Source organism: Desmodus rotundus, chromosome 10, assembly GCF_022682495.2.
Source record: "Desmodus rotundus isolate HL8 chromosome 10, HLdesRot8A.1, whole genome shotgun sequence".
NCBI lineage: Eukaryota > Metazoa > Chordata > Mammalia > Chiroptera > Phyllostomidae > Desmodus > Desmodus rotundus.
In genome coordinates this window covers 69936111-69963087 of record NC_071396.1, presented here as the reverse complement: position 1 = coordinate 69963087, position 26977 = coordinate 69936111, and the positions used below count along the sequence as shown (strand labels likewise).

Sequence of the window (26977 nt, the reverse complement as noted above, 5' to 3'; positions counted from 1 at the left end):
CATGCGATAAAGGGTGTATCCTGGACAACACAAACGACTATTTATTTGATAGTCCTTTGTGACACTGTCCTTTGTCACAATGGCTTTTAACAATCACAAATATATTCCAATTAATCCCTCACAGACAGGGACATGGTTATGCATGTACTTGCCTAAGGCAGTTAGTGTGAAATATACCTGATTTAACTTGTTTTGTAAAAAAAATTTTAGTCAAAAAACAACATTGAAGGCATCTCATAAATGCCAACCTCTGTTTAGGCCATCTCTTCTAATATCTTCAACTATTACTCTAAAATGGCCAAATTTCTACACAGCCGATTTTATGTGTTAACTTGGCAAGACAGGATTTTTTGGATTTAATTAATATTTACAATCAGGTAACTTCAAGCTGAGCAGATTACCCTTCATGCTGTGAGAAAGCCTTGTTCAATCAGGTGAAGGCCTTAAAAGCAAAGAACAAAGTTTTCCAAAGAACAAATTTTGCCTATAGGACAGAAATTCTGCCTGAGCTTTCAGCCTTCAGGCTCAGATCTGCAACATCAACTCCTCGCTGGATCTTCAGCCTGCCAGTTTGCCCTACAGATTTCAGATGTGCCCGGCCCTACAATGGCAAAAATCATCCCCCTTTTAATAAAGTTCATATATTTAGCATTTTTTACTATAACCTTGTCTCTGTCCAAAGCAGACATGTACTGTCATTCAATGTATTTTTTTCTTAAGCCTTCTTAAATATTGGTAAGTTGGTAGAACCACAAAATATTGGAAGGAGGAGAAGGAGGAAAGAAGAAAAAAGAAAAAAAAAACAAGCATGGTTCTTGTTCTCATTTGTTTTAAGGAATTTTTTGGTAGAAGAGGCTTGAAAGATCATTACCTATAAAAAATATATCAATAAATATACCCTTGGTTGAAAATTTAGAAAAGAGTAAAGGAAGAATGCATTAGTCAGGATTCTCCAGAAAAGCAGTACTACATTTATGATCTCATTTAACCTCCCCGAATGCCTTATCTTCAAAAAAGCTATACTGAGTGTTAGGGTTTCAACATATGAATTTTAGAGGTATGTAGTTTAGTCCAAAAAACACACCAAGAAACTAAAAAAAAAAAAAATGTATAAGAGGGAAAAAACTAAACCTGAAGCTAACAAAAGAAAATAATAAAGATTAGAGCAGAGATAAATGAAACAGAGAAGAGAAAAACAATAGAATCAATGAAACCAATTTCTTGTTATTAGAGAAAAAAATTAACAAAATTGACTAACTTCAGCTACTCTGGGAAAGAAAAAAAGCAGATGCAAATATTTTAAATCAGAAATGAAAATGGGGACTTTACAACCAACTTCATAGAAATAAAAATAAAAGAATCTTATGAATAATTGTCCTCCAATAAATTAGATGAAATGTACAAATTCCCAGAAACACCTAAATTACTAATATTGACCCAAGAAGGAATAGAATATCAAAGCAAAATTAGAACAAGTAAAGACATTGCCTCAGTTATTTAAAAAAAACAAACAAAAGACTCCACACTCATTAAAGTCTAGAGCTTCAGTGGTGAATTCTACCAAATATTTAAAGAAGAATTAACACCAACTCCTCTCAAACTCTCCTCTTTTTAAAAACTATTTTTCTCTTTATTAAAAAAAATTTTTTTAATGTATGCCATAGTAAAAAATTCAAACAGTAGAAGGAAGTGTCCATAGAAAAATCACTTCCTCACTCCATAGTCCCAACCCCAGGAGTTTGGGTACCATTCTAGAAGTGCTGTCCACATATAAGCATATTTTTTATTTAAAAAACATCCACATTTCATGAGTGTCTTTCCATACCAGCACATTCAAACCTTCTTAGTTCTTTTAAGACTAGATAATTAATTTAACCAATTGCCTATAGGTTGACATTTTGATGGATCCCAGTATTTTATACACAGCATCTTTATATATTGGAACAATGAAGGGAATGAGTGAGTGCTAGGAAACAGTTCTCCTAAGTTTACAATTTTCATTGACTAACATAGATTCTAATGATTGGAACACACTTTCAAAAGCAGTATGGCCAAGCTGGCAGGTGGACTCAAAAGCTTAGGATTTTATTACTAGTAAAAGAACAAGGTCATTCCTACAGTAGTTCTAAAGCATTCACATAAAAATACTCTCTCAGGTGAGTAACCACAAATCACAGCAAACAGTAAAAGAGTAGTTTACATGTAAAAAAGTTCACTTTGCTTCATGTCAAGGAAATAATTGAAGTAGCTCAGCCAACAGCAAAATAAAAATAAATAAGTGTTTCAGAACAAGCTGTTTTATTAATTTGATATCAAAAAAAGGGTCCAAAATAAACCAGAAGACCATGGCAAGTTAAAGTTGTGTAAATGATGAAATCTGATATTTACTGTTTAAATTCAGTAGCTGAAAGACTCCCTTTGTGAAGATGATAAGGAAGTTTACATGCAATACTTCCAGACTGTATTTCTCTTTGGAAAAATATAACCTACCAGGTAGAATTTGGGTACTACTGCTACCTTTTCCTTCACATTTGCATCATGGTGATTAATGAACACTCATTTTCCAGCCACATTCTTTTCCATATAACAGGAAAAACAATGAACCTTCAGCGGAAATAAGCTGAATAGCTAAATGGTCTTCCTTTTTGAAGCAGTTATTTATATCCTGAAATAGTATATAAGAACTTGAAGAAGAATCTCCTTTGCCATGTGGCCATCATAAGGCGAAAGTAGTCTTACGCAACAGGTCTGTAACATACCTGTTAAGCAGGTGGTCATTGTTAAGTGTCATGTTCGTTAACAACTTCAGTCTGGCCAGCTGCCCTGGGGAGTTCAGGGAACCAGAGAAGACACCCTCACAGAATTGATTGATGTATACCTTTACCTGGATTTAATTTTCAACATTCACACTCAGCTTACTCAGTGCATTTAAAGCCCTTTCTTTAACACTGTGGTTGGGATCGTTGATTTTACTTCCAACAATTGTTCTACCATTCAATTCATGAATAATGACTTGGTTAGCTGAAAAACCTGCATTGCCACCCAGAGTGCCCAAAGCTTTTTCAATAATTGCAGAATCCTCAGTTCACTCAAGCAGATAAAGGTGTTTCTGAAGTTGTTCAGCATTTAGGGCATCATCAAATGGACCATTGGTTAAATCATCTGCGACTAGAAGGGACGCAGCCGAAGCTGCTGGCTGCCTGGCCACTGGCCCCACATCAGCCTGTAAATGCAATAGCAGGAGCCATAGCAGGAGCCAGCCTGAGGCCCAGGCCCTCCACTACCCAGCTCACCTCCTGGGCACTGCCCATACAGTCGCTGGGGCCAGGGCACAGTGCAGGGCATGGTGTGGGAGGCTCTTGGGTGCCGGTGAATGGGTCTGTGAAGCGAACGGGTCCTGAAGCCACCTGAGCTGGAGCTGAACTGCCAGAAGAGAAATCAAACTCTTCTTAAAAAATAGAACAGGAGGGAACACTTCTAAACTCATTCTATAAGGCCAGTTTTACCCTAATACCAAAGACATTTCAAGGAAAAGAAAAACAAAACCTACATACCAATGTTTCCTATGAGTATAGATGTAAAAATCCTCAGCAAAATACTACCAAACTGAATCCAACAGAATATTACAAGACATACAGCCACTCAGGTCTGACATCATGGGCCCAGGTGAGAGCAGGCCAAGGAGGGTGATTAAGCCAAGGACCTGCATTGGTGATCAAGAGCAAAAATGTCAGCCAAAGGTCTATGGCTTGAGACTATTTGAATCTGCACATGATAACGGCCCCAGGATGATGGCAAGACTAAGAGGCTTTGAAGTAAAAGGTCTTCTTAGTCTAACTCAGTTATTTAGCTTCAACACAGAGACATTTTTTATAGCTGTGAATTTACTGGACAGATTCCTGTCCAAAATGAAAGTACAGCCCAAGCACCTTGAGTGTGCTGGACTAAGCTGCTTCTACCGGGCTGTGTAATCAGTAGGAGAGGAAAGGAATGTCCCATCGGCAAGGGAATTGATCCAAATAAGCCAGTAGAGGTTCATAGTTCCAGATCTGATGAGAATGAAAAAGATCGTGTTGGAAAAGTTGTATTAGAAAGTCAAAGCTACAACTGCTCTTCATTTTTGCAACTCTATTATTTAGTCATCTAAGAGAACGTACCATGTGAAAGGAGAAATTGCATTTAGTTTGAAATATTAGAAGCTTAACTTAAGGCATGCGACTGCAGGATCACATTTTCTAAGGCAAAGCCTTCTGCGTTGGCATTGTCTATCGCTGCATTGGACATCCAAGCACAGAAGTGTGTAGAGTCAACAGAAGGTGTAGAATGTCTTCAGAAATATTCCAAGATAAATGGCAGAGATTTGACCTTCTGGCAAAAGCTCCTATCTGAGTGTTTAATTGAATATTCATCAAACAAGTATTCCAAACCAAATATTCAGAAGTTGAGATGGATTGTTTCTGGGCAAACTGCATTGAAACTGAAGCACAGTTACTACAGAAAAACCCACCTTCCAACAATTCCTGAAACAGTTCCTTAATTGGATTACTACAGCAACAAAAACACTTCTCTGAAGCCCTTCTCCACTATCCTGAAGTACGAATTTTATAATGTTGCAGTGGATTTAAGCGGTGAATCCTCAAAACATCACAACTACATTAGCATTGATGTTCTCAGATTTGGGGAAACTGCCTAATTAACATTATTACACTATAGTAAAATTATGCTGAAATTTGAATTTATCTGAGGCATACAAACAAAACTGAGACATAATGTGAAATGTTAACGACAAGCCTGGGAAGGTATACTGTGAATCTTCATTTCTAACATTTATACTACTTTCTATATTGGGTCAGTATATTTAGACGGTATTAGAAACAGTAACCTACTTAATTTAAATTTAAATTTAAAATTTTGAGGTTTACCGCAAAACCAACATCTCACAAATGCACTTTTAACATAGTAAGGGTTACTATTTTAGGCAGTGAAAATAGTTTCTTAGCACTCATCATGCAAGTAATAGATTATCCAGAGATAATGGACTTTATTGCTACATGAGAATTACATTTAAATTTGAAGACATTTTATACAAAGCAAAACTACATACCTAGCCCTGGCTGGTGTGACTCAGTGGATTCATTGTGTGCCAGCCTGCAGACCAACGGGCCACTGGTTCAATTCCTAGTCAGGGCAAATGACTATGTTGTCATAGTCATTTCTGTCCCTCTATTTCTCCCTCCTTTCCCCCCTAAAAATAAATAAAATCTTTTTATTTAAAAAAATGACATATCTAGTAACTTTGGCATATATTTTTAAAAGATCTTATTTATTTATTTTTAAACAGAAGGAAAGGGAGGAAGAGAGAGAGAAACATCAATGTGTGGTTGCCTCTCACATGCCCCCTACTGGGGCAATGGCTGGCAACCCAGGCATGTGCCCTGACTGGGAGTCGAACCTACGACCCTTTGGTTCACAGGCCAGCAGTCAATCCACTCAGCTACACCAGCTAGGGCTAATTTTGGCATATTAATTTATCCTTAATATTTTTCTAGAAAACAGATGATGTTTGTGTCCAGGAAAAAAGTTTGTGTACAAAATCTCTGCTTAGGTATAATTTTTCCCATCAAGAAAATTAGTTTTATTGTATTACTGACTTGAAATAAGTTAATATCACTGAAAACTTGCTGATTTAACACTCCAGAAGTTTTCACTAAGGACTATTTTTACAAAACCGCTATTGCTTCTAATTTAGAATTTTGTTTAAAATGAAGAGAATGTACTCTCACTAATTTCCCCTACTATGCCAACAGAAAGGACTAAGTAAATATGCATCTTCATAATCATGATGTTGCTGAGATAGTGTTCAGGATTTTTTATTAAGTCAGTGAATATAAGGGGAGGTGCAGTGTTAAAAGTGTTATAAATTGTTTTTAAAGATTTTATTTATTTTTTAGAGAGAGGGGAAGGGAAGGAGAAAGAGATGGAGAGAAACATCAATGTGTGGTTGCCCTTCACGTGCCCCCAAGTGGGGACCTGGCCCACAACCCAGGCACGTGACCCGACCAGGAATCAACCAGTGACCCTTTGGTTCGCAGGCCCGCGCTCAATCCACTGAGCTACGCCAGCCAGGGCTAAAGGTGTTATAAATTGTTACTCAGTGCAACGTATAGCCTGAGTCTAATCAGGATGAGGGTACCCAATTTTGACATCATATTATGGATAAATATTCACTGGAAAGTAAACCAAAGAATCACAGTATATCTTATACTATTGTAAACAGGTGTTGTAGATAACTCTTCAGTTTTCCCAAAAGGCTGATATATTTCGATATTTTGACTACATCCTTGTTAATTCTGAATTAGCAGAAATAACCTAACCAACTACCATTATGTTTTGGTACTAAGGGATATACTTTTCAGTAAAGTTATTGAAATACAAAAAAATTAAAATTAAAATTAAAATAAATAAAAGTATTTATGCACCATGACCAAGTAAGATTTATCCCAAGAATGCACAAATGGTTCAATATATAAAAACCTGTTAGAACCACATGAATGGAGGGGGGGAAACAAAGGGGGGAGGGGAAGGACATGATCATCTCTGTTGATGCAGAAAAAGAATTTAACAAACTCAAACACCTCTTTATGATTAAAAAAATCAATAAATAAGAATAATTGGAAACTTCATCAAGCTGATAAGGACATACTTGTATATAAAAAACAGCTATCAACATATGTTATAGAATAATACTAAAAATTTTACCCCCGAATCAGGAACAAGACAAGGATGCTTACTTTTGCCACTCATTCTATTGTACTAGAAGTTCTAGACAGACTAAGTAGGCAAGAAAAAAAAAAGGCATACAAACTGAAAAGAAGTAAAGGTATCTGTATTTGTAGATGACATGATCTTACATATAGAAAACTCCAAAGAAACCCACAAAAAATTGTTACAATTAATCAACTTAGCAAAGTTCAAGGGTACAAAGTCAGGACACAAAAGTCGGTTGTAGTTTTATATATCAGCAATGAATAATCCCAAAAGAAAATTAAGAAAACTATACATTTATAATAACACCCTAAACCATAGAATAGGAATAAGTTTAATCAAGCATACAATATACTAAAAACTACAAAACATTGCTAAAAGAAATTATAGAGCTAAATTAATGAAAAACTACACCTTGTTCTGGATCTGAAGACATAATACATCATTAAGATGACTACTCAAATTGATCTACAGAGTCAATGCAATCTCTACCAAAATTCCAATGGCCTTTTTGTTGAAATGAAAAAGGTAATCATCAAATTAATATGGAATTGTAAGGAGCCCCAAATATCCAAAAACAACATTTAAAAAGAAAGCAAAGAAGACTCACATTTCCTGATTTCAAAGTTACTACAAAGCTACAGTAATCAAAACTGTGTGACACTGGCATATGGATACACTTACAGATCAGTGGAATAGAACTGAGGGTCTAGAAATAAACCTGTACATCTATAGTTGATTGGTTTTCCGTAAGCATGCCAAAACCATTCAACAAAGAATAGTCTCCTCAACAAATGATGCTGAGACAACTGGATATCCATATGCAAAAGAATAAATTTGGACCTCTACATCCTATCATGGACAAAAATTAATAATCTAAATACAAGAGCTAAAACCACAAAATTTTTAAAAGAAAACATAAGGGTAAGTCTTCATGATATTGGATTTAGCAATGGGTTTTTTGATATGACACCAAAAGCACAAGTAACAAAAGAATAGATAAACTGGACTGAATTTTAAAACTTTGTACATCAAGTGACATTATCAAAAAAATGAAATGTCAATCAACAGAATGGGAGAAAATATTTGCAAATTATTTCTCTGACAAGAGTCTAATATCCAGAACATATAAAAGAACTCTTACAAGTCAATGACAAAAAGACAAACCAATTTAAAAATGGGCAAAGAATCTGAATGGACCTATTTCCAAAGAAGATAAATAGACTGCCAGCAAGCACATATATGAAAAGATGATGAACATAATTAGTCATTAGAGAAATGCAAATCAGAACCACAATGATGTACCACTTGACGCCCACTAGGATACTTACACCTTTTATTTCTAATGGAAAATAACAAGTGTTGGCGAGGATGTCAAGAAATTGAAACCCTTATAAATTCCTGATGGGAAGGTGACCTGGTTCAGCCCCTACAGAAAATAGCTTGGCAGTTCCTCAAGAAGTTAAACATAGACTTACCACAGAACCAGGAATTTCACCACGAGGTATAAATCCAAAAGAACTGAAAGCAGGCACTCAAACAAGTACACATACTCACACATGTTGAAGGCAGAACTATTCACAATAGCCAAAAGATGGAAGCAGCCCAAATGTCTATCCATCTAAGAATGGGTAAATTGTGGTAAACATTGAAAATGGATTGTTCTACTGTAAAAAAAAAATAATAAAGTACTGATACATGCTACAATGTGTGAAACTGGAAAACATAAACTAAGTGAAAAGAGCCACATACAAAAAGTCACATATGACCCCGTTTATAGAAAACATCCCAAACAGGAAGATCCACAAAGACAGCATGCAAGCTGGAGACTGCCAGGGCAGGGAGGGGAGGAAGGGGAAGCAGCTCTTTAAAGGGCACAGAGTTTCCTCTGGGTGATAAAATTACACGACATTGTGATCATACTAAACGCCACTGAATTGTTCATCTTTCAATGGTTAGTTTTATTTTATGTGAATTTTAACTCAATTTTTAAAACGTATGCACAATAAAGGAGATCCTTTTAATAATATCCCTTATGTACATTATTAGCTTCCAAGAGGATTATTCAAGGGTTAAATTCCTGAAGTCTTAGAATTTCTCATCAGGAGGACTTTACAAAAAGGTAATAATGCTATTTTACATTTTGAACCCTTACTGTGTATTGTGCATTATGTTAAAAGTTTTATAGACATTACCTCCTTTAAACTTAAGTATAGTCATCACTACATTTAATTTAAAGAAGCAAAGCTAAAGTATGTAACTGTCAAATTGCTCTAAGTCACACAGACAGGGGGCACTGCAGATGAGCATATTAGCTATGCTTTAGTTTAGCAACAGAATGAAATATTTATTCAGAGTTTATTGAGTGCCTGTTAAATTTTGTGTTTTTTCATGTGGTACAGGTAACACTGATAATACAAAAAAATTTTTGAAGCAATGTGGATATATATTTTAATAGATATGTAAAAAACTGTATTTTAAAAAAATGTAAAAATGAACTATCAAGCAAAACAGAGACAGACCCATAGAGAACAGACTGACAGCTGTTGAGGGGGTTGGGTGGGGAGCTGGGTGGGGGAGTTCAAGGACTGAGAGAAAAAGAGAAAAAACTCATGGATACAGAAAATAGTGTAGGGATTGTAGAGGGTAAAGAAAAGGGAGGTGGAACGGGGTATGGGGGTATAAATGGTGATGGAAGGAGACTTGACTTGGGTGGTGAACACACAGTATGGTGTACAGGTGATGTATTGTGGTATTGTACACCTGAAACCTATGTAATTGTGTTAACCAGTGTTATCCTCAATAAATTCAATAAAAATAAAAAATAAAATACAAATTAGACATCAAAACTATGCCACAGTATTATTTAGAATAAGACTGAAGTTAACAAGTTAAAAAAATAAAGTTGATTTAAAAAACTAAAAACAGCAGCTGACATTTATTGAGCATTTAGTATTTGCTACACATTGTTCTAAAGGGCTCTAACTTATTAATGTACATATTCATTTATTTAATCCGTTGTTGATACAGTACTTGCATGTCAAAATTACGAAGGTGCTATCCATGACTGAAGTGTGGCAAACACCGGTATTGTTACATAATGGACCCATGGGCAGAGACGATATACTATTACCGAATGGACCCCCCTTCTCCCAGGGTCCCCCTGTACTAGATTCACCTTGCCCACCGCCAGGAAATTATGGCTCTCAATATCAGAGACTGGTGAAAAAGAAAGGAATTATTTATTCAAAACTTATACAGGCTTAAGAGTAATGACTTAATGTCTTCATTAAAACCCCAAAGTCCCTTAAAACACCCCACAGTCCTGCCTTCCCCTCTTTGCCCAGTCAGGGGTACCGTATCTCAGGAAAAGAAATAGAAGTCTGTGGCTCAGGTAGCCCCCGGTTCTTCCCAGTAATCCGTGCTCAGCTGGCAGGCCTCCCAGGGTTCCCAGCACCATCAGCTGTGTCGCCCCTATGATCTCCAGTTCTTAATCCAAACCCACTTGTCCCCTTCTCATGGCCCACCAGCAAGAGTCCTTTCACCCCTTTCCTTCCCGCAGCATCTCTCCTGCATTCTTCTGAACTGCTAACAGAGAGCTCTGCATCGCTGCTACATCCCGCTTTCCTGCTTCCTAAACTATGTGGTTAAGGGAACCCCAAAGCCATGGTGGTTCCCTCTTGCATGGCTGCCGCGCCTGGGTTTAAATCCCAGCACCAATCTTCCTCTGCATCCCCATTTCCAACTCCTCCCACAATGGTCTATACCTGCCAGCATTCCTGTATTTCTCCAGCTTTTCTGGGCTGCCATAGTTAGTCCGTGCAGGCGTGGCCCCTTGGCATGGAGCGAACCATCTCCAAGCTCTCACGCAGGTGCTATAACCAGGGGAGTTGCCTCCCAGTTATGCCATGGGTGGAAGTCACTCCCATTTTCCTGGTTCAAGGCATGGCAGAAGCTACTTAACATATCCATGAAGCTGCCAGCTGTTATAGATATGCAAAATAACCATTTTTGCATATTAGATATGAAGCTGGCCAAACTGTTGATATGCAAAATAACTTTCAATGGCCCTGTTGCATGTGTCCCATCCCCCAGTTCAGACTTGTGGGGGTAAGGGCATCCTATATTTTTAATATTTCCTAGACACCCTGAGTTCTGGACCCCATTACAAACCCCTCTTTGGTGGGGCCCCCTGGCTGCACCCTGTTACAGTATAATTGAAAGATACAGCTTTTGGAGTCAGACAGACCTGAATTTAATTCTAGATTCTACCATTTAATAACTGACATGGAACAGGAGACTAAGGACTGTTGCCTGTTATAACTTCTACATCCAAAGAAATCACATTATCAAAATAGCCATATTTATTTTTTAAATAAGTGGACTTCTAGAAATAAAATATAGAATTGTCAAAATTAAGAATTCAATGGCTAGGTTAAATAGCTTTAAAACGAGAGAATATTAGTGAAATGAGATAGCTCAAAGAATTTGCTCAACAGTAGCAGTGAGAGATAAAAATCTGGGAAGTATGAGACGAGAAAAAGAAAAGCTATAATAAGGTCTAACACACAGCTACTATGAGTCCTGGATGCAGAAGATGAAAAGAATGGAAGAGAAGCAATATTTGAAGATATAATGGCTAAAAATTTTCCAAATTTTCAAAATCATGAACGTGCAGATACAGGAAGTATGAATTATTTTGAAAGAGCTAAATAGAAATAAATCATTTCCTAGATACTTTGTGGTGACGCTCCCACCCCAAAATCGGAAAAAAAAGTTGTAAAAGTAGCCAGAGGGGTAAAGCAGACTGATAGGAGCTCAACAGGCTGATTATATAATGCATATAGTAGGGCAGAGACCTAAGAAAGCAAGGACACTCCTGCAGATCAATGAGACTGAACAGGGCCTGTCCTACTCAATATAAAACTTGTTATGAAGTTCTATAACATAAGACAGCTTGGTATTTGGGCAAGTACAGTCAAACAGATAAATGAAAGAGAATAGAAATGAAACCAGGAAAGCTGGCGTGTGTGCTGCCTGTCACTACCAGAACCAGTAAGTGGAAACAAGAATTGAATCTTTACAGGCGCCTTATTCAGATGGCCAGCTGTCTGAGAAGACAGCAGGTTATGTACCCTAAAAACCATCTGAACATCTCATCTCAAGCAACCTTTTTTAATCTGGAGAAGAAAAGGGTAGGTAAGGGGTTTGGAATTTAGGGAAAAAGGCTAGTCACGTAAAAGCTGCCGTCCAGCGATTTCCCTAACATCACAGCGATTCTGCATCCTGGTTGGCAGAGTTCCCTCCGAGCACAATGGTTCAGATACCGTCTTAATCACTTGCTGACGCCCTGGGGCACAAAGGTTGAATTGCTTGTGGGTCTCCTGGAGTCAGCATGTAAGTCCAGTCATACATTCCAGTTCCTGGAACAACAGCTTTCTACAACAGCTAAAGCTAAAAATTTTTAACTCTTGAGTTTCCCCATCAGAAAGCCCAGAATCACACACATATATAGAAGCTTGACTTATTAGAAAGATGGCATAGCAAAACAGTGAGATTATTTAATGTGTGTTAAAACAAATGATCAGTCATTAATAAAAAGAATAACTGGATACCTGTCTCACAAAATTCAATTCCAAATGGAGCAAAGTCTTAAATTGAAAAGGTAAACCTTTGAAAGCTAGAAAAGGGTATAGGAGAATATTTTCTAACCTTGGGATACAGAGAGGTTTTTTTTAAGGCATTTTAAAATGTTAAACATGAAAGAAAAGATGGATAAATTCAACTAAATTAAAATAATTTATGGTCATCAAAAGACATGCAGGGCAGGCGTGGCCCCCATGGTGGCTACAAGGTCATGCAGAGGCCTGGCTGGGTGAAGCCACCAGCCTCCTTCTGCTGGGTGGGGCTTCATGGAGCAAAATGGAGGGTGGGTCCTGCCAGGAGGAAGATAAGCTGGCTCACCAGCCTGAGATGGACCCTGAGGCAGTGGCGATGGATGCCTTAGGGGAAGAAAGCGTCTCACTTCTGCCTCTGATGCAGAATTTGATGCTGTGGTTGGATAGTTAGAGGACATTATCATGGGTGATAAGCTCCAGTTATTACAGACAAACTTCATAAACAAGTACTAGCAGGAGTTCCAGTTACTGCAGAGAAATGTCATGGACAAGTACCACCAGGAGGTTGAAGACAAAAGAGAATAAACTTACCTGCATGCCTATTTTTAACAAAAATATTTCTTTGGTAGAAAAGTATATTAAAGAACAGCTGCCGGGGCGGATTCCTGGATTTAACATGGAAGGCTTCACAACACCTTTACAACACCATCAAGGTGAAGCGGCTGCTGACATATTTGACACGCTGCTCACGTTTACTGATCTTCTGGCTTTTAAGGAAATGTTTCTGGACTACGGGGCAGAAAAAGAAGGCCTGGAACTGGATTTAAGCAGTGTGTTAGTGGTGACTTTATTGTGCAAATTATCCTGTGGTACTAGGCCCCGCCTCCAGGCAATGAGAGTGTCTGGACGTCAGCAGCCCAGTTTACTGGGAGAGGCTTCAGCTAACCACAGAATAGATCTTGGAGACACCAGCTCTGTTCTGCAACTTTTCATTAACGTCAAGTATTAATGGGTCAGAAAAAAAATTACCTGCCCCTCCTGGGACCCATTTCTTTAGAAAAGCCTTGTGTTCAGTAACCCTAGTACTTTTCCTAATCCGACATCTCTCTGGCACTTGTGTCAGGCTCCTGTGGAGCAAGTCCGCACCCAGCATTCCACCTGGGGGCCTTCCCCAGCACAGGTTGCTCAGTCTGCACCAAAGTTTCAGTCCTTCAGCTTCAATGGGGTTTTTACTGTTTGGGAGCAGTTACCTAGGGTATTACTCAAGCCAGCTGCCTGTCTTGAAATTTCTGGAGCTTCTGTTGTCACAGTGAGTCTTGGCTGTAGGAATCAACTGAGAGAGATGTCTTTCACCTGAAAGGTACATGTGAAAGTCAATTCCTAGTCTTACACGTGCAGTCCCATATCAGTATGTCTTCTGTCAGTCCTGATGTAGTCCCACTGTTTCTCGAACTCCGTTCTAAGCATTTTGAAAAAATATTTTTATGTTGATAGATGAATACTCAGACTAATCTAATGGATACAATCTCAGAACTTCCACGATTACCCATTTCAAGATGAAAGTGTTAAATGCTAAAGTGTTAAATGTTAAATGTGCATTTTAGTTGTTAGTTCTGTGAAAGCAAAAATGCTTTCTATCCAGGCCCCTATTTTACTGGGCACCAATAAATGTGTGCTTGTGCTGGCAGTAGACTAAAGGTATCCTTTTCTCCTTTTCTTATAGTGTGGTAAGTATTTGTGCAGGTTTGCTTAAACTTTTTCTGCATAAATTAGTTAATTGGGTTTTCTGTTGGGGTAGAGGGTCTACAATTTCTTCTTTCTGTCAAAATCTTCCTACCAAGACAGTGTTCTACTGGTCTAGCTCAGCAGAAATAAGAGATAGCGAACAGCTTTACTGCTCATCTGTCTGTTTTGATTTAGTACATTGGCTTAGTACAATGTTAAATAGAATATTAGTGACCAGGAAAAATGGGTGTCAAACCTGTAGAAAAGGAAAACCTAGTTGAATTCCCAATATGTACCATAGATTGTTCAAGTAAAAATAAATATCTGTACTGACTTTTCACTTGGCTCTTCTGGTTTTAAAGGATGAGCTATATGAATAAGCATGGCACAGAATAAGAAACCTTACATGGTCAAAAATATGTAAAAAAATGTTCACACTAGTAATCAAGAAAATGTAAATTAAAAGAACCAATTAGATATAATTTTATTCCTACTAGATTAGCAAATCTAAAAAATTTGACAATACCAAGTGCAGGTGGAAGTATAAATTGATGCAACCATTTTAGTAAACAATGTAGCATTATCTTGTAAAGTTTAGCATTCACAGGCCATCTATTCCACTCCTAGATATAACCCCTAAAGTAATTCTTAACACATAAACCAATAGACATGTGTAAGAACAAACATACAATCACTTGCAATAGCAAACATCTGGAGATAATGTAAATGTCCATTATCAGGAAAATGGGCACAAACTATGGTATAGTAACACAGTGGCATACTACCAATGGAAAGAAATGAAGAGGTGCTGCATAAATGACACAACTAGAAGAAATTTTAGAAACATAATTGTGAATTAGTGAAGGAATTGCAGAAATCTAAAGAGTCTGATACTATAAAACTCAAGTGATATACAGGTATAGACAGATATAAAAGTATATTTTTTTCAGGCTACTTGTTAAATTAAGGAAGATGAGAAAAGGAAATACCCCACAGTAAATTCAACATTCTGGGTCTTAATCTGGGTCATAGACTCAGAAGTGTTTATTTTATTATATACTTACTGAGCATCTATCATAGTCTGACAATTTTAAAATGTATTCTTTCTGTACTACATATGTGCAAACGAATATATATGGCTATCGTGAGTTAATGGGAGGCATTACTGGGAGTTAATGGGAAAACATTCTGAGAGTTTTGAGCATGATTTCCCCATCTTGTATTTGGATTAATACATTTTATATTGCATATTGAGGACAAAGTAAGAGTTCATTTTGGCTCTGAAACTTTAAATGATATTTTAATACTATCTGTAGCTCCAGAGAAATTCCATAACCACTTTTTTGTTATATGACTTTTTTCTTTCTTTAAGTACAGTACATATATTTTAAATGATCGATACCAAAGTTTTGCATTTTGCTTTTGAAAGTGTGTTAACACAATTTATGCCCTGCAGTTTCATTAGAAAATACATTATTTTATTAATAAAAGTAGTCTCCAAGAGTAAAATACCAAATAAATCAATTAAAAGCCACAATCAAAAACTACCATATCCCTGTAAATGACAAATGAAAGCTTCTGGCATAAGGTATTAGTTTTCATCTCTAAAAAGTCAAAAATTTTATTCTTTAAATATTACTACTCATCAACATATGTTATTTGAGTTTCTTAGTCCCTGAAGTACATAGCAATATCCCCTCCTACTAAACTTTGCTACCTGCAGATTCACTTCTGGTGGTACTTGCATGGGAGGGTCCAGTGTTCAACACCTGAGCGCCTCAACTTTGGAGACAGTGACAGAAAGACCTGCAGCCCCAGGGCGTGACAGTGGTTCTTGCTAGAGTTTGCCCACTCGGTAACGCAACATGCAGCTGGTTGCAGCCTCACACACACAAAGTTGAGGTCTTCTTTAACTAGGATATCACACTGATGGAAAAAGTAAGAGACTGGTTAGCTAGGAAGGAGGTTGGAGCAGAGCCTTACTACAGGAGAGAAGCCGTGGCTCTCAGCACCTGTATTGAACCAGATGACATAATGGGCATTAATGTAGACATGGGACTTTCATAGCTACAGACTCGGCCCACCACCTGAAGTTTAAGTTCATCTCCAAAGACCTAGTAGTCATGAAGCATTCTCCCACTGTTCCACTGACTGTGTAGCCTGGGTAAATTTATATACTTTCCGAACTGACTTTTGTCCTCAGGAAAACAACCAACCAACAAACAAAAACATGAGCTCGGTGTAGATGATTCTATAAGGCACCTAGCAAACTGCCAGGTTGGAAGCCACACAGCATAGTCATTCGAAGAGGCAAGGAGGGCTTCATTAGAGCTGCCTCCTCGTAGCTGCGAGCCTTGGACACAACGCATGAAGAGACAACATGAAACACCAACAGCACTGCACGGAACCTCGGAGACCGGCAGGAGCTAACCACAGCCTTACAAGAAAGCGCCGCTGCCAAACTCGCTGCTTTCTCTTTAAGCACCTGAGAGCCAGCCCCGCGGAGGGGACCCGCCGGAAGTCAATGCGCTCTGCCCTGAAGTGAGATTCCTCCGCCGGTGGCGGAGCTCGGTGGTCCTGCGGCGGCTTCGCTGTGTCCACCCCAGATTTCCTCCTCTCCCTCCCGCCAGCTTCAGGCTTTCTGCTGTTGCTTCTCGGGCCAATAGTCCGGTGACCCTGCCCACCGCAGTCGGACCTAGGCCCAGCCCGATCTGCAGAGACCGGACCCACCGCGCCGCCTCGGGGACCGCCCCGATTGCGACGCGCACTTCCGTCGCCGCCTGGGCAGGGTCGCAGCCTGGAGGGGAGCGGGTCCGCAGCAGGTGGTGATGGACGCGCTGGCGGTCATGATGCAGGACCTCCTGACCCAGAACCATGCGCTACGCAGGGAGAACGAGGAGCTCATGGACCAGGTGCGGCGACTGCTTTGCGAGAAAGCCAACCTGCTGGCCCAGGTGCGGCCGCCGGCTGGCCCCGTGCCTTTTCCTGAAATGTTCAAAGGCGACTCCGCCCGGCTTCCCGAGTTTTTGGTCCAAGCGGCCTCGTACATGAGGTTCTTCGAGGCCAGATTTTCCAACGACACCCTAAAGGTGGCATTTTTAATCAGCCGCCTCTCTGGGGCGGCAGAGGAGTGGGTCATCCCCTACATCGAGAGGGAGAGCCCCATCCTGGCTCATTACGAGGGCTTCGTAGAGGCGCTGAAGCGGGCCTTTGCCAGGAATGGGTAGAAAGCCGCCGGGCCTGGACCCTTGGTGTCGGGAGGGACGGCTGCGAGCCTCTGCGCTCCCCACCATCTCAAGTCTTGCTTGGCTTGATTCACAAAGAACTCTCCAGTTCCCAGCTTCTGGGCTCGGAGCCTTGCTGGGAAGCTTGGGGCCACCCGTTCTTACCACCTCCGCTACCTTTTCACTCTGCCCAGCAACGCAGCCACCGGCCGGGAACCTGATAGACATTGAACGGGCCACCCAGGATCATGCCCCTGCCACCTGACGATTCTGAAGACCGTTGCTGACCGCCTTTGAAAACGAGGGTTAACCTGGGAAGTGCTTGAGTTTGCCACAACCCCCGTGGACGTGATGTGGATTGCTCCGCCCCGACACAACTCCCATGGTTAGTGTTCCTAGCAGCCAAATTTTGACATTTCTCCCCCAAGAACCAATTTTCCACCTACTTCATTTCTGGTCTGAAAACACAAGAGTCTCAAAGATAGTGCCTTTTAGTCAGAGAAGTCCAGGCACTGGACGCTACATGGAAAAAAGTACTTACTTTTAAAATTTGAATAGTTACTTATCTTTCATTACCATATGCTTAGTACTGTACTTGGTGTTACAAGAGAAACAAAAATAAGTAAGAACATATGACCTCAGAAACACAATTATGTTCTGAGAAAAAATGTAAGTGCATATTCTGATGTTTGATAAAATAATACTTTTGTGTGTAAAGAGTGGCTTATATGATTCTTTTTTTAAATGGCCTTTTTTTACTTTTCACCCCATTAATTGAACCCACAGCTTACAAAGGAGACAGAAAACCCCCTTGAACAGTTTTTATGTTTCATGCTGAATGGGGCAAAAATGTTTTTAAAAAGGCATGTACCTAGTGGCAAAAAAAATGGGGATGGTGCATTTGAACTATATCCACTTGGCCTTATTCCTTCTTATTAAATGACTTGGCTCCCTCATTTTTTTAAACTACTTTGCATTTTTGGCCTCAGTTTTTCTTCTGTAATTAAAAGCATTACTTGGTCATTAAAATGTATTTCAAAAATCTGTGATTCTTTTATGGGAACAAAGAAGGGAGGGGGAAAAAGGAGGAAATGAGCCTTTGTATTAAACAAAAGTTTTCTTTAAACCCTCCAAAGAGGAAAATCCACAACTGCCTTTCCTTAAGAGACCATGGATTTTGTTGTTCTGATAGTAAGTATAGTCCCATTGAAATGTCTTCTTGAATTCTTGGTTAGACATTTTCATATTTAGAAAAACTCATCACCGCCTCCTTCTTGGACAGTTCATATACCTGAGGATCATAGGAGAAACCTCTATATTTTTGCAAGATGTGATTAACTACAGGTTAGAGCAATTATTTTAACATTGCTGATTAACATTATAATAATTCATAAGCAGACTGGGCCCCTCAATGTGACCTGTTATATACCACACTCTTGTAGCCCATGTGCACTAACAAAATAAACTGAATCTTGGGCCATTCACTAATAATTTCAAAGCAGTGTTTTTCTCATAGTAAAAAAAAATTTACAGGATATAACACCAATTTTTTTTTCCATCAACCTCACCAGAGCAAATATTTTGATAAGATAAAAAAAACTTTCCGCCCTGGCTGGTATGGCTTAGTGGATTGGGCACCAGCCTGCGAACCAAAAGGTCACTGCTACCATCCCCTGTCAGGGCACATGCCTGGGCTGCAGGACAGGTCCCCTGTTGGGGGCACTTAGGAGAGGCAGCCGATCAATGTTTCTTACATTGTTGTTTCCCTCCCTCTCTTCCTCCCTTCCCCTCTCTCTAAAAATAAATAAAATCTTTAAAAACTTTCTAATGAGACACCAGAACCAACATTTAATAAGTCAAATAGCATTAAAAAGTGTAACTCTGGAGTTAAAATCTCTCTTAATTTTCTGTAGCTATTTCTTGTTGAGAATCCCTTAGCACATAAGGCTTGCTTACAGACAGTTACCACAGGAAGAAAGGAGCCAGGAGAGAGGGTCTCTGGTCAGTGACTGGCACATCGGATTTTTCCACATCTGAAATCAGGTTGTAACAGAATATGGTCAATTCATTGCTGTCTTTCGTCTTCTGCTGAATGGTCTCCAGGGAGTAGATCCTCCTCTGCTCCTTTGTTAGGATCACCTAGATGGCCAACTTTCCTGTGGACTTAGGCAATTTTTTCATCTGCTAGATTGAGTTTCTCTTCAGTGTGAGTCTGTAATACTTGGCACATTTGGCCTTTCGTTTGAATTCACAGTATGTAATCCTCAATACACTTCTTTAGCGATTCTTCATTCTTGGGATAGCTTTTAATCATCTTTTTTCCCTGAAAAGTTCAGAAACAGATGTATTCATGGAGTTCATGTCTGTAGTTAAGTTGACCTTTTTCTTTCAGACCTAGATTTCAGCTTTGGCATGCTCCTGTTTCTGAGCCTCCTCCATCACCTGGGGTCCAGTTCCTAAAAATCCATCCAGGTATTTCAGGTGGAGCTCCTCATATTTGCTTTTCAATCCCAGGTTCTCCATTTGCGTGGCCAGGTTCTTCTGGCTAAAGTGCAGTACATCCATGATGGGACCAATGGACAGAGGTAGGCACATGAGGGAGAGAGTTTGTCACAGGAATATCCAGAAGTCCTGAGAAATCACACCACCAGCCTTGCTTTAGAATCTCAAGAACTCTTGGCATCATGAATACTGTTTGTCTCAAGAGCAACAGAAACCAGTTTATTCAAGCTTTCTGTAATGCATCAACTAAAAAGTACAAAAACTTTTCTCAAAGCAGACTGGGAGTGGGGGACAGGGTAGGGGTGAACAAGAGGGGAAAAGGTGGGACAACTATAACTGAACAACAAAAAACCAATAAAAAAATTTTTTAAAAGCAGACTCCTTAAATGAGGATATTCTAAACTGCTCCAAATAATGTATGTCCACACTGGTGCCTAGAGTTTCAGCTAGGCCTCAAGCTCGTGTATTTGAGGTCTATGGCAGGTCTGACCCATGCTGACAAAGGGGAGCAGGCCTCACTCCCTGGACTGCTTGAGTGAACTGATACACCCAAAGAGTCCACTGTTCCTCCCTCACCCGCTGCTCTCAGAGTGTCCCCTGAGAGTGTCTTTTTATCCTCAGGTGGTTCCATTTTAAATCCAAAAATTGAGGGGCACCGACAAAGGAGAGATGAGTCCCAGTAAAGAGCCAGGTGAACTTGAGAAGGGGTACATGTGAAAAAAAAATTGTTTAGTTCCTCTAAAAAATTGTGCAAAACAGTTGTGCAAAAATTGCACAATTGTTTAGTTCCTCTTGAGTTTGGCTTGTATGGCTTTACTTGATTTGGGCGTTTTGTGATTTGCTAGAAAAGCAGTCAACTCCTCATATATTTAAAATTAGGGAGTGTACTCACTCTAGGGCCAAATAAACATAATTTGTTACAATACATTTGTTTTTATTTCCTTCAATGATGCAAGTTGTTAAGATTTGACTGCCTTAGCTAAACTAATACTCATCTAATATCTTTATTTTGGACATCTTAATTTCTTGCCAATTAATTGAAGGTAGTATGCTAGCAGAGCTGGTAGCCACCTATGGAATGCAAACTACAGATAACTATTAATTCAAGGAAAATAAAATCATTTTCCCTATGTCTGTTTAAACGGCCTGCTGTCAACAGTGTTCTGCAGTGATTCTTCAGCTTTAAGGAGCATCAGCACCACCGGAGGGACTTACTTAAAAAAACATAGATTGGCGCACCCTATTTCCAGAGTTTCTGGTTAGGGTCTGAGAGTCTGTATTTCTAACTAAAGTTCCCAGATGATGCTGATGCTGTTGGTCAAGGATAAAACAAGTTAGAAGTAAGAAAAATATTTAATTCTCCCTGGTGCAAAGAAAAGAGAAAGAGCATTTATTTTAGAAAATTGTCATTAAAGGTCTTTCCCTGCCTCTGAAATGTATGTAACTCTTTTTAAAGGCAAAATAAGCCTCTTGCCTATTTTACAATCCAGGAATTTCTCTTTGAAATGGGACCTAGAGCCACTTTGAAATGTAATCATCAAGGAAAATAGCACCCCTATTTCCAGTCTCTTTGGGAGCACAAAAGCCTAAGGTACCTGGCTCCAAATTGCAAAGCTACCTTTTGTCATAAAGATACGAGAAATTTATTTTTCTTTCATATAAAGGCAATTAGTCTTTGAGAATTATTTATCTCGAGAACATGGATATAATTAATGGGTTTCATCTGCTTTGCTAAATAGGTGCAGTTTCTCTTTGTCTTTGCTGTCTCTTTTGTGCCTTTCCTGTGATCTGCCTCGCATTCTGGTTTGATGTGTATACCATAATAAAACTGTTTTCTTTCTCATCTTTCTTTGTGGAGAAGATTTTTTAGGTTGATAAGACATGTTATTTTTAATTATATTACAGTTCCCCAAAAACGATCGGGACCACACTTCGAGAACTACTACACAAAATAAACCTAAATGTAGAACTTTAAATTTCTCTCTAGGACTTTACTGTTAGTTTCACCCGGTCCTTATAGACTGTTGAAATCTTTTTGAATCTTTGAATTCTTCAATTTTAATTATATCATCCTCCCTACTTTATAGTATCTACATCTACAAAGTTTATAAACTTGTTTTATGCTTTCCACACCATTAGTAAGTTCTGAAAAGAGTCAGCAAGGGTCCTTGTAACAGATAGTGCTTATTATATTATTAGTCATCAGACAACTCCGTATCATTTAATGTGTTAGATACAAGAGACACAGCTATGAACAAGACAGTTCTGACTCTGAAGTGGCTACAACTGGGAAGACAGGAAATGGGCCATTATAATGCAGAACTGCAGCATGTCTTAGGTAGCACAGAGGATTGCCCCCAATCTCAGCCTTGGAGGGTGTTATGGACTAAATGTTTGTGTCCCTCTAAAATTCATATATTGGAATCCTAACCCCCAGTGTGCTGGTATTAGGAGGTGGGGTTTTGAGGTAAGGCATGAGGGTAGAGCCCTCATAAACAATGTTAGAGCCCTTATAGAAAGAGACACATGAGCATATGTCTCTCTGCTCTCTCCCATGTGAGGATATGAGAAGATAGCCATCTGTAAACCAGGAAGCAGGCCCTAACCAAACCCAGGACCTGCAGGCACCTTGATCTTGGACTTCTCAACCTCTAGAGCTGTGAGAATTAAACATTTATTCTTTAAGCCACTCAGTCTATGGTATTTGTTATAACAGCCCAAGCTGACTAAGGCAGGAAGTCAGGAATGGCTTCCTAAGAGAATGGCCAAAACTGATGTTCCAAGGATGAATAGGTATGAGGGGAAGAAAAGTGTTGCTGTAGGCAAAGAACTAGTATTTGCAAAGCCCAGAGGTATGAGAATATGATACATTCAGGGAACTGCAGGAAGTTCGACAAAGTTGGGTGTTGGTTAAAGATGCAGTTGGAGAGTAGGCACAGGCCAGATTGCTCTGCTTAGGAACAATTTCAAATACTTACCATCTAATTTACACAACCAGAAACTCAGGAACATTTTGAAGTTGTCTCCGTTGGGGAGGGAGTGATGTATGTTCTTGATCTTTCTTGGATCATTAGCTCTGTTGACAGTCAACTGCCACATAGAACATTCAAGCAGTCCTGGGAGGGGGGGGGGGTGCAAAAAGGTGCTCATTTGGATAGCCAAAAGGATAATCATGGCATGGCCAATATTTATTCTCCCTTCCTACCTTAGCAAGAAAACTAGTTTTAGCTGGGCATATGACCACTAGATTACCTTATACATCATATGCTCCCATGTTGTATGTCATCCATTTGCATTTAACTAAATGCTGGCCATGGAGATACAGGTAATGTATGGTCACTTCCAACAAACCTTAAATGACTGCTGACACACTTTTCTCCTTTCTTCTGTCCTACTTCCTGGATTTCAGTTACGATACTTGGAATCCTAGCAGATATCTCAGACCATAAGGATAGCAATGATAAACTGGAGATGGTAGAGCCTAGGCCTATGAGGATGAAGACACCACCTTACCAGCCTTGGACTACCTGCTTCCAGGCACTACCAAGTGAGCTATGAAAAGGACTTACTCCTTTACTAGGGGAGAGAGTTCTCACTTTCTGTTGAGAGGTGTTTGATCATTGATATAAGTTAGTACCACTGCCAGTTTCTCTTCCCCTTTTCCAAATGGGAATTTATATTGTGATATCCTTGGCTATCCATATCCATGTATAGCTTTTAATTTATACATTGTCATACCACAGCTGTATGCATGTGATGCAGAGACCCTGAATTTGGAGGTTTCTGGTAGACTTGGAGAATACCTGTGATTTTGTGCAGTTTCCTCTAGATTTGAGGCAGCTGAGACCCGGACGGCAACAATCCAAATGAAAGGGATTTGGTCTAAGGTGGAAACAACAGAAGTGGAGAGAAGGGAGAGATTTAAGGTATGTTTTGGAGATAGAAATGACAGACCTTACAGATGATGTGGGAAGTATTTTTCCTGTCTCCCTTCATGAATATTGGAGATTCCATTTCCATTTTCTACATCCCTTTTCTTGTTTCTTCTCAAGGGAGGAGGAGGGGATACAATGTTTGGTCAGGGCTCACTAGTCTTTAGTCGACCTTTTGGCCGGTGATAGGAACCATAGACACACTTCCTATGCTCAGGCAGAGCTGATCCTCTGGTGCTTATTGTTACTCTGTGGTATGGCACTATGCCAATAGACAGCTAACTGTACCTTCTTACTCCCCTCTAGTCCATTGTTCACACCAGTCATGGTTATTTTTCTTTGTTTAATTTTTCCAAGTAATTCATTTGCTTTACCTAAAGAAGCTGGAAGTCTATTTTTGGCCTACAACAGTGGAATATCACTAAGGAGCATCTCCAGTTAACTTTGTTCTTTGCTTTGATGCAAGGATAGCATTATTATGATATAATATTGTATACATCTCACATTTTTCTCATTGGATTTCATTGTTTGAAACCACCGCTTTGTCAGGTAGCCATATCTGCATCAAAGAAAAAAAAACATAAAATAAAGCCATGTACAATCTCCAGTTATAAAAATAGCAAAGAATAGGTTGATAGAGATATTTTCCATTTTTGAAAGGATCATTAAAATTAAACCAAAAAATCATTTCAAGTTATAAAAAATGCATTGACTGACCTTAAAGTTCAAGCAAGCTCAAAAAAAGCAGGACAATTAATGAAGACAAGCAAAAAGTCTGAGAAAATAAATGAAATTTGACTAATGATCATGTTCAAAATAAATGGTGTACGTTCATGACTTATTGATCTTCTTATAATTCATGAATGCTGAGAAAAACACACCAAAGGATGATTTGTAAACAGTTATCAAAAACAAGTTAGATACAACCAGCTCATTGTTTTCTTGTAACTGATTAAAGTTTTAAAAGAAGACAAAAGCAAAAAGGTGGGTCAGGGAATAACAGAAATGAATGTACTCGGTTGAACAATTTCTCCTCAAAATTTATGTCCACCCAAAAACTCAGAATATGACCTTATGTAGAAATAGGATCTTTGCAGATTTAAACAGTTAAATTAAAATGAGGTCATACTGGATTTGGGTGTGTCCTAAATACAATATGACTGGTATCCTAATAAGAGGAAGGGAGAATGTGAGAAACAGAGACAAACAGGGAAAAAAGGCATGTGCCAACAGAAGCAGAAATTGAGTGACTATCAAGCCAAAGGAAGCTAAGGATGGTTGGCAACCACCAGAAGCTAGGAGAGAGGCAAGGAACAGCTTCCTCCCCAGAACCTCAGAAGGAGCATGACCTCACTGACACCTTAATTTCATTCTTAGGCTACCAGAACTGCAAGAGAATATATTTCTATTCTTCTAAGTCACCCAAATTGTGCTACTTTGTTATGTCAGCTCTTGTAAACTAAAACAAGGTAAAAAAAAAATTAAATTAGTATTTAATTTCAGAAAGTAAACAATGCTGTAAAGAACATGGAAGGATCATAGTAATCAGAACCATGATTCCTAACTCAAATATTGAATTCAATGTTTATATTTGCCAAAATCTTTTGAGCTACATATCTTTTAAGCCATAAGTAGCCCTATATGTTCAATTGAACATATATTCACAAAGTCAGAAAATATATGGAGAACAGGGGGATAATCACTACAAAATAGCAAGCAGAACAGCTCTCAAATCTCACAGACTGCCATGGATAGTTTGTATTCCCAACAGAGTAAAAACACCTCCCACTGCTTGGGGCATCTGGGAGAATTCACAGAGGGGGCTGCCTCCTGGAGAGGCCATGTTAGAATAAGTCTGCTCTGGAGCCACCTAACAAAGCTTTAAATCAAGCCTAAAGCACCAAACTGTTTTTCACTATTAACTGTATCCCAAAATAAAGCCCAAAACAGTTTAAGAAAAATAAAAGTCAAGCAACCAACAAGGTAAAATTCACAATGTCCTGAATCTGACTTTAAAAAAAAGTTACCAGGCATGCCAAGAAGCAGGAAATGTGACTCAAACAAAAATATGTTCTTAAATGTGGAGGTCCTAGCCAAGTAGATCAGTTGGTTAGAGCATCATCCCAATATACGAAGGTCATAGGTTTGATCATCAGTCAGGATACATACAACCAATGCATGCATAAATAAGTGGGATGAGAAATTGATCTCTCTCTAAAAATCAGTCAATAAAAAAAATTAAACCTTATGAGGGCAGAAACCTTAGCTTAAAAAATAAAAAAAGACATCTGGCCAAGACAGAGGTGTAGGTAGATACACTTTGCCTCTTTGAACAACCAAAAGAAGGACAGCAACAAATTTAAAAACAGAAACAACCAGAATTGCCAGAAAATCTAACTGTATGGAAGTCCAACAAACAAGGAGTTAAAGAAGAAACATTCATCCAGACCAGTAGGCAGCAGGAGTGGGAAGGACTCCTGGCAAGGAGGTGGCTTGGAGGACCAGGGCAGGTGAGGCAGCAGCTGGAGGAGCAGGTAGTCCCATGTTTGCATGTGGATAAACCGGGAGAAACAACTGGGAATCGAGACAGACCATGCAACCGAGGGTTCCAGTGCAGGTAAATAAAGCCTCAAAACCTCTAACTGAAAAAACCTGTGGGGGTTGAGGCACCAGGAGAAACTCCCACCCTCACAGGACTGTTCATTGGAGAGACCCACAGGTCCTAGGATGCACACAAAACCACCCACCCGGGAATCAGCACCAGAAGGGCCCAATTTGCTGTGGGTAGCAGAGGAAGTGACTGAAAGCCAGCTGAGAGCTGAGCAAGCAGCATTGTTCCTTCTCGGACCCCTCCCCCACATACAACACCACAACGCAGTGCACTGGGTTGCCGCGACTTGGCGACTACCTAAGGCTCTGCCCCTTACTACATAACAGGCAAGCCCAGACTAAAAATATGGCCCAAATGAAACAACAGATCAAAGCTCCAGAAAAAATACAACTAAGCAATGAAGAGATAGCCAACCTATCAGATGCAGAGTTCAAAACACTGGTAATCAGGATGCTCACAGAATTGGTTGAGTATGGTTGCAAAGTAGAGGAAGACGTGAAGGCTATGCAATGTGAAATAAAGGAAAATGTACAGGGAACCAACAGTGAAGGGAAGGAAACTGGGACTCAAATGAATGCCTTGGGGCAGAAGGAAGAAATA

General features: G+C 39.3%; 1 protein-coding gene and 2 pseudogenes across 1 annotated transcript; 2 read left to right on the top strand and 1 right to left on the bottom strand.

Moving 5' to 3' along the window:
* Positions 1 to 484: 484 nt before the first annotated feature.
* On the bottom strand, positions 485 to 3311 carry LOC112322604 (armadillo repeat-containing protein 10-like; annotated as a pseudogene).
* A 477-nt stretch (positions 3312 to 3788) lies between these two features.
* On the top strand, positions 3789 to 4537 carry LOC112322605 (cyclin-G1 pseudogene; annotated as a pseudogene).
* A 12077-nt stretch (positions 4538 to 16614) lies between these two features.
* Positions 16615 to 18202, top strand: LOC112322726 (protein LDOC1). The gene has a single exon (XM_071219525.1). It carries the CDS (start codon positions 16937 to 16939, stop codon positions 17333 to 17335), a length of 399 nt encoding a protein of 132 aa, XP_071075626.1. The 5' UTR covers positions 16615 to 16936; the 3' UTR covers positions 17336 to 18202.
* The last annotated feature ends 8775 nt before the right edge of the window (positions 18203 to 26977 follow it).

Excerpts from the sequence above, each read along its gene's own strand:
- LOC112322726 (XM_071219525.1), top strand. The coding sequence starts at position 16,937 with ATGGACGCGCTGGCGGTCATGATGCAGGACCTCCTGACCCAGAACCAT.